The sequence below is a fragment of the Phocoena phocoena genome, chromosome 16 (genome assembly GCF_963924675.1).
Source record: "Phocoena phocoena chromosome 16, mPhoPho1.1, whole genome shotgun sequence".
Lineage (NCBI taxonomy): Eukaryota > Metazoa > Chordata > Mammalia > Artiodactyla > Phocoenidae > Phocoena > Phocoena phocoena.
Genome location: NC_089234.1, coordinates 24,799,239 through 24,810,458, shown reverse-complemented (window position 1 = coordinate 24,810,458; position 11,220 = coordinate 24,799,239). Strand labels below are relative to the sequence as shown.

The following is an 11,220-nucleotide window of genomic DNA, read 5'->3' as shown; positions in this document are numbered from 1 at the left end:
TCAAACAAACTTCCTAAGTGGGAATGTGATACATAGTGAGAAATACTAGTAGAAACCCTGTCACCACCTTCAGGGGAAGTGGATTTCTTAAGTTTTTTCAGCTGAGAGTTTTTTCCTATGACTAGAGAATGCAGAGTGAAGAGAGGAGAGAGGAGGTGAGAGCACAGCCTTGCAGCGTTGACCAGAACAGTCCCATCGAGTGGCTCCCAGGAAGGCACCCCCCCATCCCGTCTTCCATTTTCTGGGCTCATTTTTAAGGTGAAGCTCAAGGGCTCCTGAAACAACTTTTATGTACCTGGCTTTCCTAGGCTGGGGCTTGAACTCAGTGTTAAAGAAGCCGAGGAGCTCAGGCCTGGACAGCAGGGAGGCCAGCTTCATCCTCCCACACTGCATGCGGCCACTGTTGGGTCTACCCCGTGAAGCTGTTTCAGACTGTGTACCTTGGACTGAATTCTACATACATATATTTTGCTCCAGACTAAGATAAGGGTTCTAGTTGACTAGTTGCTGTGCTGCCTCAGTAGGACAGTGAGATTCCAGCTTTTACCCTCTGGAGAGGTCTTGACATAAGCGACATAAGCCACTGCAAGAACTGGTCCAGGCGGCTGCTCCGCCAAGGGTCGCTCATGGCTTGACGGCAATGCTTCTCCTTCTCCGGCCATAGACTTGGTCACCTAGAAGTTGGAAGATGAATGGGAAGTTAGAAAATGTCCTGTGGTCTGTGGGGACTTCCGCTTGGGTAATTACAGTAACTGTGACTACTACAAAACCGGCTTGAAAGATGAACTCTTTTGTAAGACTGTCAACTGATTGAAATTGATTACCCTATTTCATTACCAGCCTGGTTCTCCTCTTCCTCCCTGCATTGACACTCTTCTTCCTTTCTCCCTGGCTGTTCATTTGATAGGTACACAAAGTATGCTGTTGCCAGTGCCTGCCTTTCGTAGCTGGCATTTGCCTAAAATTTTCAGGCTTGCTCTGGAACACGTGGCCTGCTTCCCAGCACTCCAGGAACTGTGGCAAGTGAGGCTTACCTTTGTCTCCTTTTTCTCCCTTGTGTCCTCGAGGGCCGGGTGGTCCAGGCTGACCTGGTGGCCCAGCAGGGCCCCTCTCACCTAGGAGGACAGAAAGGGGCACGGCTAAGCGAGGCACAGTGCAGGGCCTGAAGGAGCCGCACACGTTCCCAGCATGGCGCTGGCAAGGGAGCTGCTTCCCACAAGAGGCAGTCGTTAACACGGGATCCTGGTGGCTGTTTCCTGCCACCACTTACCTTTGGGGCCAGGGATGCCCATCTCTCCATTCTGCCCAGGGGGTCCTGGGATGGCTCCATACGCTGCAAGGGGGAAAAACTGGCCTTAGACGAGAGCTCATCCTGGAGCTTGGGAAGTAAAGTGATTTGTTCAGACTAACGCAGGCAGGTAGTGGTAGAGTTTGGACTTGTAAGAAGAAAACGGTTCAGAATTTATCCGATTTTCAGCATCTCAAGTGTTAACAAGATTTTTGGGGAGACTGGTTTCTGTGGAGCAGACTACACGGCAAGTGAAGTGTTGGGAAAGTAATCGGGGCATGCCCTTACTTCTGAAAAAGTCCATGAGGTCCTCGGTCACGTTGCTGTAGGCGGAGAAGACTTTGCTGATGCCAGGGGGCCCCTGGGGCCCAGGCCGGCCTGGTGGGCCCCGCACAGTGTAGGCCATCCCTTGGAGCAGGCCCTGACCTGTAAAAACCAGAGTGGGTGGCCACAGGCAGCAGGGGTCACCCGGCACCCTCCTCACGGTGGGAGCGCGGTGCCCTCTGACTGTCTAGCTCCCATCCCAAACTCTTCTGTGCAGCAGCGAGGGAAGAGTCTCCTTAGCCTCCCCTGTTGACAGGCACGTCTCGCCTCCGTGGGCTTGTTTCACAGGCCTTTTACTGCATAGCTGTGCTGGTGAGCCGCCCGGGAAAGGGCTTCTTAGTCAACAGCCTTCCCTCAGCCCCACCAGAAAACCTTCATAGTCATATAGACTCCTCTAGGAAAACAAAGGACAAAGACCCCAGCATCTCTGTTCCCTGCAACATAGGTTGCAGTCCCAACTGGGCCCCTTAAACTAAGCTTGTCTTCAGTCCCTGCCTGTCTGATTCCAGAACTGCTGTCCTACTGGATGTGGAGATGCTCACATGCTCCCGTAACCCCGCAGCGCTGAAGCCTACGTGTCCCCACTTACGCTGCAAGCTGTCAGACACCCGAACGGCCAGCTCGTTGTAATCCAGACCTCCAGCAAAGCTGGCCCCGAAACCACCGTCACCGCCATACGTGCCGCCTTCTGCCGCTGCCCCATAGCCTCGGCCCCGGCCCGTGTCCAGGCCAAAGGCTCCCCCTTCGCCCAGGGAGCCTCCGCTTGCTCCTCCTATGCCCGTGGAGGAGCCGTAGGAAGAGGCCCGACCGAGAGAAGAGCTGCTGCCCCGGCTGTAGGAGCTGTCCGTGGACACCAGGCGGCTGTCCCCGGGGGGACCCTGGGGCCCGGGAGGACCCGGCGGGCCGACGATGAAGCTGCGCACATCAGGACCTGTGGGGAAGAAGCGGCATTAGTGGGAGCCAGGTCTGGGGGAGAGAAAGATGTGGGACTTGGGGGTGTCTCTCCCAGGGCCTCAGCACCCCTGAGCAGGATGTGAACTCGCACAGAGCGGGAGCATGTGGGCTAGGAGGAAGCCGGGCTTCCTCGACGGACCCGGGCGGCTTATGTGTTTGGCCTCCAGTTCCCTTCAAGCCCCGCTGGCTGCCCCTCTCACAGGGAGCTGCCTGGTCTGGGAGGGGATGGAGGAAGGAGAGTGACGTCAGGGACACGCACTTGTGAGGTAGCTGATCAGCTCACTCCGGAAGTTGTCGCTGTTTTCAGCTGCGTATGTCACCAGAGCTCCTGAGACACCCGGGGGCCCTCGAGGGCCTGGGGGGCCAGGGGGACCGGGAGGGCCTGGGATGGATGACAAGCCAGCAGCTGAGCAGGGGGCAAGAGAAAGAAAGATCAGGGATCCCCTGCCAGGACCGCGGAACTCCCAGCCTGGGCCCGTCTGGAAGGAGGCAGTGAGGGAGGCCCCCACACGCGTGTCCCGTCCTCCCCTGGGGTGACTGCTCCCCGCTGCTCTCCACCCCCAGTCCCGGGCCTCATTCAACCCAAATCATATCCCTTCCCCTCAGCCCTTCTGCCGCTGGGAGTTGGGGCTCCCGGCTGGGCACCTGGTCACCCTATGGCCCCTGAGTTCTCTCGTGACTTGGACGCATGGTGTCCCCCCACTTCTCCCCCTGCCAGGGCTGAAAGCACCTCAACGTCAAGTGTGTCCCCCTCCAGGGCCCCAGAGCCCGGCCCTGTACCCGCTCTAGGAGGACTGGTGCCTGGGCTGAGCCCTCCATGGCTGCCCTGGCTCAGACCCGCGGGAGCCCTGGAGGTCAGGCTGCAGCCCTCGCCTGCCTCACTCCTTACTCTGCAGGTAGGACGAGAGGTCCTCCATGCTGATGCTGGACCACGCGCTGCCTGGGAGCCCTGGTGGCCCAGGGGGACCTGGGGGCCCAACAATGCCTCTGAATTCAGACCCTGAGACACCAAGGAAGAGCAAGGATCGGTCACAGTCTGGGCCAAGGAGCTCTGCCGTCCACCCCAAAGCACTCGGTCAGATGGCCCTGCTCGGCCCTACCTTGGAGCAAGGAGAGGAGCTCCTCGTAGGATGTTCCCGGCAAGCCTGGGGGCCCTGGGGGGCCAGGAAGCCCAATGCTGACTCCGGAGCCTGAGGAACAAATCCCAAGTTGCGATGGATGCAGATCAGACAGGGAAGGGCAGATGGAAACACCGTGTCAGAGAGGAAGCCAGACAGAAGCAACCTGAACAGAAGCGGAGGCTGGGATAGGGGCGAGAGGGGCAGCGGGAAGAGACCGGCAGAGGGTAACGCGGACGCGAGACCCTGGGTAACGGCACCACGGAGGAGAGGCCCCAGGGCCGGGACGAGTGCAGGTCCGAAGTGCCCACAGCCCTCCTCCTGCTGGGTGCGTGGGAGTGTGCGTGTGTGCATGTGAGTCGTGTGCGGGACGGTGCCCGGGACACTCATTCTGGCTTCCCTCGCCCAGCTCCGTGACCTGCTCTGGAGCCACAGGTTTGAACAGCTCTGAAGCGCCCCCCCTCCCTCTGGGTTGGGTGCAGCCTGGCGGGAGCGGGCCAGGGGGCCATTTCCGGGATGTCCCGCCCTGCTGCCTGCCCTGCCACGGAGGCGGACACTCACTGGACATGTAGCTGAGGACGCGGCTGCTCAGCTCTGCGTAGTCCAGAGACTGGAGGGACCAACCTCCACTGGCTCCTGGTGGCCCTGGGGGACCCCGAGGGCCCATCAGGTACTGCCGTAGATATTGACGCACGTCATCCCCTGAAAGGAGAGGAGGCGCCAGTATGGACCACACGTCCAGCCTAACCTCCCCACAGACTGGCCCGAGTGACATGTGAGCGGGGGGTTCTCAGACCCCCCAGGGGGACATCAACAAGCTTCCGGTAGCTGAAGGGGCTCCTGCCTGGTTGCCTGGCCTTCGAGGGGAGAGCTGATGCCCCCTTTCCAGCTGGCTGCTGGGAGCGAGGAGGGAGTGGCTCCTTGTCCCAAGGGACCGCCAAGTGTTCCTGACAAGTGCGGCCAGGAGAGAGGGAAGGCACCCCACCCTCTAGCCCACCACAGCCGACTCACGCTGGAGCACAGCCAGGATGTCTTCAGAGGAGATGGAGGTGGAGGACGTGCTGATGCTGTACCCCGAAGCTGTGGGGAAGGAAACCGGTTACCTGCTTAGCTGGTACTGAAGCAACGCACTCATTACTCCAGAATCACAGACCCAGTCAACCAGCTGTTTCCGTTTGGGGGAAATGAATGCACGGGGGTGTTAGCAGGCCATTTATAATTTCTTATTTCTATATTTCTTAATCTGAACAAACCTTTCTTGAAGCTAGATTCGGTGGCCTGATTACCGTGAATTCAGCATTGAACATCGCATTCAGAAAAAGGGCAAAGCAAACAGCCAATTAAGAGATGAGGCTCCAGGAATAACCGTGAACCCTGGGAGGAAGGTGTCATTACAGGGGGTGGGGAGAGGCTTACTCTGTAAGTAGCTCACGACGAGGCTGGCCAGCTCTGAGTAGTTGAAAGTCTCACCCGTGATGGTGGTGACAGGCCCGGGGGGACCAGGTGGGCCTGGGGGACCCTGAACTCCAGATAGATAAGACCTGATACTGTCACCTGCCAACAAGGAAATAAAGCAAAGTCAGGCTTGTCCCCAAGAGGGCGTGTCCTCCCCACAGAGGTGACCTGAAGCACTTGAGGAAATGCACCCACCCATCCCACACAGGCCAAGGCAGGGCCAGCAGGGAGCCTAGACTCCCCTTGCTATAGATGGAGAAACTGAGGCAGACTCTGTGCTGGGCCAGGTGGATCTCCATGGCTGTGGACTAACGAGACTCCAGTCAGCCACCCATTTGACAAAGCTCTGGTGCCCACGTGTGGAAATCACACCCTCACCTCCACAGCACACGGATGAGGTTGGGGGAGTGCACACCAGTGTGAAAGTGTGTGTGTGTGTGTGTGTACGCACGTGCATGTGGATGAGCATGAGGGTGTACGAGCCTCTGCTGGGGTGAGGACAAGTCTATGTATCAATACGTGGACACACACACACACGCACGCTGCCCCACTCAGACGCCGGGCACTCACTCTGCATGTAGTCAGAGATGTACTGCTGAATCTCCAGGCCGGAGCTGCTGATGGAGCCTGGAGGCCCGGGGGGCCCTGGTGGGCCCTGCATGAACATGGTGCTCGATGACGATCCCCCTGCAGGAGAGAAAGCCTCTGAGTTGGTCTCTCCACCCTGGGGTCCAACAAGGGAGCCCAGGCAATGCTTTTATAGTCTGAGGAGGGAGATTCTTTCTCAGTAGGAGAACTAAGACAGTGGCAAAGAGCTCCTAGGAGCTCTCCCAGGCCGAGCCCTCCCTTTCCTTCGGCAACCTGCTCACCGCCCACATGGCCTCCCTCGCCCCTGAACCTCTAGCTCCCAGGCTCTGTTCTCGCCATCATTCATCATCGGCGTTGCTAGTCATCTTTATCGTGCAGGCATCCTTCCCTCCCACCCCCGCTAACTTGTAACCTCCTTAAAGGCAGTTCAGAGATCCCAGCACGTGGAGAAAGTATCTCATCAACACTGAATCGTGGATAAGTGAATGAATTAGTTAATTAATATCCTCACTGGCATGATCACCCTCGCTTGAAGAAAGAGAGAAGAACTTTGGGCACCTTTGGTTCTTACCTCGAGAGGGCCCACTGGGAATGCCGGGAGCCCCTGGGACTCCGGGGTCACCTGGAATCCAAAACAAGCAGCTCTGTTTGCATCACCTCCTCCAGGAAGCCTCCCCTGGTTCCTCAAGTTCAACCACACTGTCAGCTGTGGCTCAACAACTGTCCCATGTTTCTCAGTCTCATTTCTGCAATGGTGTCACAGCTTCCCTGGGCAGAGACTGTATCCCCACAACCGTCCCTTTCTCCCTCCAGGCTCTCCTCTCTTCAGCCTCTTCTTCCTCCCAAGGCTGTAGCATCAGCAAGTACTCGCTGCCCTCTATTCGGGCTCTGGGAGCCAGCCTTGCTCCCACTCCTCCCCGCCTTCACTGACCTCTGTCACCCTTGGGTCCCTGAGGGCCGGGTGGGCCTGGCGGTCCTTGTAGGTTGAGTCCGAGAGAACTGGAGCCTGGAGGCCAACAACACAGGGCAGTCAGCCAGGTGGGGAGAGGCTCCGGCAGAGCCGGCAGCAGGGGGCTCAGCACTTACCTGAGGCTGAGAACCCTGGGAGGCCTCGCTCGCCTGAGGGACACAGCAGAGAGGGGACAGTCAGCTGTGTCAGCCTCCCTCTCCCCATGCCCCAGCCCAAGACACCACCTCCCTCCCAAGGCTCCCCAAGATTAATGATGGCTGGGGCAGCACCGGTCCTTGGGTAGTATCTAGAGCTGCCACACAGACACACATACACACACACACGCACGCACACACGCTCGCAAGTTCTCAACCATCAGAGACACACTGATCTACCCTCATCTGGACCAAACTCAAGAAGCTCAGGGATCTTGGAAGGTCAGCCTTTGCCACTCCCACCCCTACCCCAGGTTTGTTTGATGCCAGTTCTACTGTACCTTGGTGTCCTCGGGGGCCTGGGGCACCTGGAGGAGAAGACAGTCATGAGACAGTTCCCACCCAGATGCTGTGACTGCAAGGGGCCCATGGGGAAGGGGTCGGGGCTCCAGGGCCCCTCGTGCCTCTCCTCCCATCAGGACAAGGCAGAGGCGGATATTCTTGGCAGAGCTTCCGACCACCCCCCACGCCCTGCTGCAGGCTGCTGAGCTCCTAATGGGATAGGGCAGCAGGGTGAAGGCCCGCTCATCCAGCCTCATCAGAGCTCTCCCGGCCACCAGCTGGGTCAGGCTCCTGCGCTCCCTAAGACACTGTGCTCACCTTGCTCTCCCTTGGGGCCTGGGGGGCCAGGTGGGCCTGGAGGGCCAGAGAAGAAGGTCTCTGTAGAGGAAGGAAATAGTTTTGAGTGTGGACGATGGATGGATGGATGGATGAATTTTCCACTAGAGACAAGTTCTGGGCTAAAGTATGTTCTAAAGTTATTTCCATATGCTTCTGTTATACTGTCAGTGTTTATCTCATTTCACGAGCATGTGTCCTACCCACTTTATCAGAGCTGGGCTCCCTGAGGACAGGAACTAGGTCTCCCCAGTTGGCCCAGAAGCTTCCCAAAGGCAGATCTCCCCCTGGCTGGGCAACCAGGGATTCTCAGGGTGGCTGGGTTGGCATCAGTTACCTTCTCTCCACGCAACAGGTAGCATGGAGTTTATGCAAACACACTCACGGTGGAAAGTCAGAAGGAGAAAGCATGGTGAGTAGGTCAGAAAGGCTGTGTGCCCATGACCATGGCATGTGCTGGGGCTGGGGCTGAGGTAGAGAACAGGAGCGACTTGACTCCCCAGCATTACCTGAGCTGGTCAGGAGAGATCCTGGTGGGCCTGGTGGGCCTGGCAAGCCTTCCCCTAGATAAGAGAGCACCCAAGACCTATTAATGCCAAGAGGTGGGCCAGGAACACTCTGCCCAGGAGCAGAAGTGACAGAGAAGCTCTTTCCTAAGAGCCGGCCCGGAAGACGCCTGGGCTCTGGGTCCCATCGCCTCTCATCTCCCATTGCTCAGCTCTCACCTGCTGGGCCTCGGGGTCCTGGGGGTCCTGGAATGGATGGTCCTGTAGAAGAGGGTGAGGAAGAGGCAATGCTGAACCCAGGATCTTGGCTTCCTCACTAAGTGCCTTGAGCCCCCTGCCCCCAAGATTCCCCACCTTCCAAAGATCCCTGAGGTGCTCACCTGGTGGCCCAGGTGGTCCAGGTGGGCCTTGGGGACCTCGTAAATCAAGACCCTCTGTGGAAAGGAGAAACCAGAAATGAGCAAAAGCTGTCATGAGGCTGCTCTCCGCCAGCCTCACCCCTCACCAGGATCCTCGGTGCTGGTGCTTACACCCACACACCAGGCCATGGGTCATGGGTCGTGGCACAGGACCCTCCAAGGGCCCCTCTGCTAGAGATGCCTTTTGCTCAGAGGCAGGGCAGGGCTGAGTGGAGCTCCCTGGTGGCTGATGGGGGTGTGCAGTGATGATTAAGAGCATGGCTTCGGTGTCAGACAGCCTGAGTTCAAATCCTGCCTCATCACTGCCAGCTTGTGGGCAAGTTCTTGACCTTTCAGCCTCAGCTTCCTCCACTGTAAACCAGAGGCGCAAGATCTACATCACAAGGGCCTTGTGGGACGACAAGGCACAGCGCCTGGCACATGGTGACTGTTAGACGAGGGCTAGCGTTGTCTTTGCTGTTCAAGTGTCCAGGTGCCCAGGTGGGAGGCCCAGCGGCATCTCTGCCTGGGTTCTTTAAAGGACTCTGGGAACCGGAGGACCCAGGAGTCAGTGCTCCTAGGCCGGGCCTGTGGCTGAGAACCCAGGGACCCTCGTCGTTATTCATGGTGTGGGGGGTTCAGGACTCCTCCGGTCACACTCACAGGGCTGGGTTCAGAGGCCTCACGTGACCCTGGTCCTCCTGGAATCCAGAGAGCCTCTCTGACAGCTGTACCATCCCCTGTGACTCATCCTCCACAGCTGATAAAACCCCTGCTGTTCCTTCTCAGCGAGCACTGCGTTTCAGAGGAACTGGCCATCCTTACACTGGGGCTCACGATGACTCACTGGTGCCGCTGCCGCAGGCCCCAGTGCATGGCCACCTCTCCCACTCCCACCCCTGTGTCACCTGTCCCAGAGAACACGGTGGCACTCACGGGCGGAGAGGACCTCAGAGATGGAGCTGCTGCTGCCCATGAACGATTCACCAGGAAGTCCTGGCTCCCCTCGCGGGCCTGTGGGGAGGACACAGAGTTGGGGGACACCACCTGCAGCTGTCAGTGCTTTCTCTCTGGAGCCGCCCAGGTGCTCGGGGTGGGGCAGGGCCAAGCGGAGCTGACTGTTGGCAGGGCCAGAGTGTTGGCTGGGAACAAGACACACCCCGGGAGGACCTGGAGTCCGTTTTTTGATATTTGGATAAGTTGCTGGACAGTGACACGATTCTCAGGATCTGGTCACCAGAGGCCTGAGGCCTGTGAAGATAGCTGAGCTTGATCCTGACCCAAGAGCTTCAATCTCCCTTTCGGGAGGACCCCTACCTTCTCAGAAACATGGAAGAAGGTGGGAGGAGGTGTCTCCTCTGGCTATGGAGGCCTTGCCGGGGCCTTGGAGAAGAGCCCAGTGGCCCCTCACCTCCCTTCCCAACGTGCACATCTCTCACTTAAAGATGGGGTGCAGGGCCACCCCAGGAAGGAAGCTCTCCACAGCCTACAGTCATGCGTTCTTTCAGGGTGTGACATACCTTGCTGTCCTGGGAGACCAGCTGGGCCGATGGGGCCTGGAAATGGGGTTGGGGAAGAAAAGGTTTTATCACACCTCTAGGGGCAGAGTTCTAGAAAGAACTGAAGAAAAGACAGGTGCCTGGGTACATTAAGTACCTTCCTCACAAGGCATGGAACAGTGGCCCAAAGAGGTCATCTTGCTTATTTGAAAGCAATAAGCAATTTGAGACCAGCCCTGTGGTCCATTCCAGTGAGAATTCCTCTGCCAGGCACTGGGGCCCCTGGGATGGGCAGGACTGCCCTCTCTGACACTGTCCTCTGATGGTTAGGGACTTCTAAACACCCCCAGTGTCCCCAGTCTCACTGGAGTTTATCAGGAGGGAAGGCCGATCCATACTTGCATTTGTCATATTAAATAATGTATTTCATTTACACACAAACATTTTAAATAATTAAAAAATAGATATAAAAAAACAGGCATTTTGGATAAATAGAAAAAGTATCACCCACAATTCTTTAACTTACAGGCATTTTGTTGTATTTCCTTCCAGCATTCTTTTATCTTATATAAATATAGTTGCAACTACAGAGCACACCTTATCGAGTATTCTGCTTTTATTTAAAAAAAAATTTTTATTGGAGTATAGCTGATTTACAACGTTGTGTTACCTGCCCTTTTAAATAACACTGTTATCTGCTAACAACTTTAAGTCTTCATATTTTTGTAGCCATCTCATTATTGTTGGACAATTTGGGGCTATTTGCTTCAAATAGATTCCTCGCACTTTTGTTGCTCTTGATGCATATTATCAAGTTGTTTTCCAAGAGGAAACAATTTGAGGACTGACTCTGACGAGTCAATACTGGTTCTGGAGGCAGAAGGACCTGGGCCGAACCCTGACTCTGCTATTTCTTACCCGTGTGACCTTAGGCGTGTCATTTACCTGCTCAAGCCTCCAACGGTACTGCGGGGACCTAGTGAAGCAATGCCATGCAGGGCTTAGGATACGTGCCGGGGAGTGATCAGGGCTCACCAGGCTGTCTGGGAGGGGCTTTCTCAGCTCCTTCCTACTCTTCCCCGGGTTCCGGCCCGGGTTTCAGGATTTGAGCGAATGCTGCTATAGTCAGATGCAACCAAGGCCTGATGCTGATCTGGGGCAAAGCAAGAAAACAGACTGACCTGAGGCACCTGGAGGTCCTGGAGGTCCCATGGCTCCAGGAGGTCCCGGGGGACCTGGGACAGTGAGAGTCGATGATCCCTCTGAAAACAGAAGGCACGTTGAACGCTGAGCCCCACTCTCCTCGCT

The 11,220-nt window shown here is 57.0% G+C and overlaps 1 protein-coding gene across 1 annotated transcript in view; it reads right to left on the bottom strand.

Annotated features, from left to right (window-relative positions):
- Window positions 1–624: 624 nt before the first annotated feature.
- COL17A1 (collagen type XVII alpha 1 chain) overlaps window positions 625–11,220 on the bottom strand; it is a 42,788-nt gene continuing 32,192 nt past the window's right edge. Inside the window, exons 34-55 of the mRNA XM_065893738.1 lie at window positions 11,094–11,174; window positions 9,934–9,969; window positions 8,396–8,449; window positions 8,235–8,276; window positions 8,019–8,072; window positions 7,492–7,551; window positions 7,173–7,199; window positions 6,814–6,846; window positions 6,659–6,733; window positions 6,299–6,349; window positions 5,710–5,826; window positions 5,101–5,238; window positions 4,696–4,764; window positions 4,246–4,386; window positions 3,667–3,756; window positions 3,456–3,566; window positions 2,826–2,972; window positions 2,202–2,543; window positions 1,577–1,714; window positions 1,271–1,333; window positions 1,035–1,115; window positions 625–674 (exon numbers count right to left, since the gene is read on the bottom strand). Coding sequence (XP_065749810.1) covers window positions 625–674; window positions 1,035–1,115; window positions 1,271–1,333; window positions 1,577–1,714; window positions 2,202–2,543; window positions 2,826–2,972; window positions 3,456–3,566; window positions 3,667–3,756; window positions 4,246–4,386; window positions 4,696–4,764; window positions 5,101–5,238; window positions 5,710–5,826; window positions 6,299–6,349; window positions 6,659–6,733; window positions 6,814–6,846; window positions 7,173–7,199; window positions 7,492–7,551; window positions 8,019–8,072; window positions 8,235–8,276; window positions 8,396–8,449; window positions 9,934–9,969; window positions 11,094–11,174 — 2,000 coding nt within the window. The remainder of the gene's footprint in view (window positions 675–1,034; window positions 1,116–1,270; window positions 1,334–1,576; window positions 1,715–2,201; window positions 2,544–2,825; window positions 2,973–3,455; window positions 3,567–3,666; window positions 3,757–4,245; window positions 4,387–4,695; window positions 4,765–5,100; window positions 5,239–5,709; window positions 5,827–6,298; window positions 6,350–6,658; window positions 6,734–6,813; window positions 6,847–7,172; window positions 7,200–7,491; window positions 7,552–8,018; window positions 8,073–8,234; window positions 8,277–8,395; window positions 8,450–9,933; window positions 9,970–11,093; window positions 11,175–11,220) is intronic.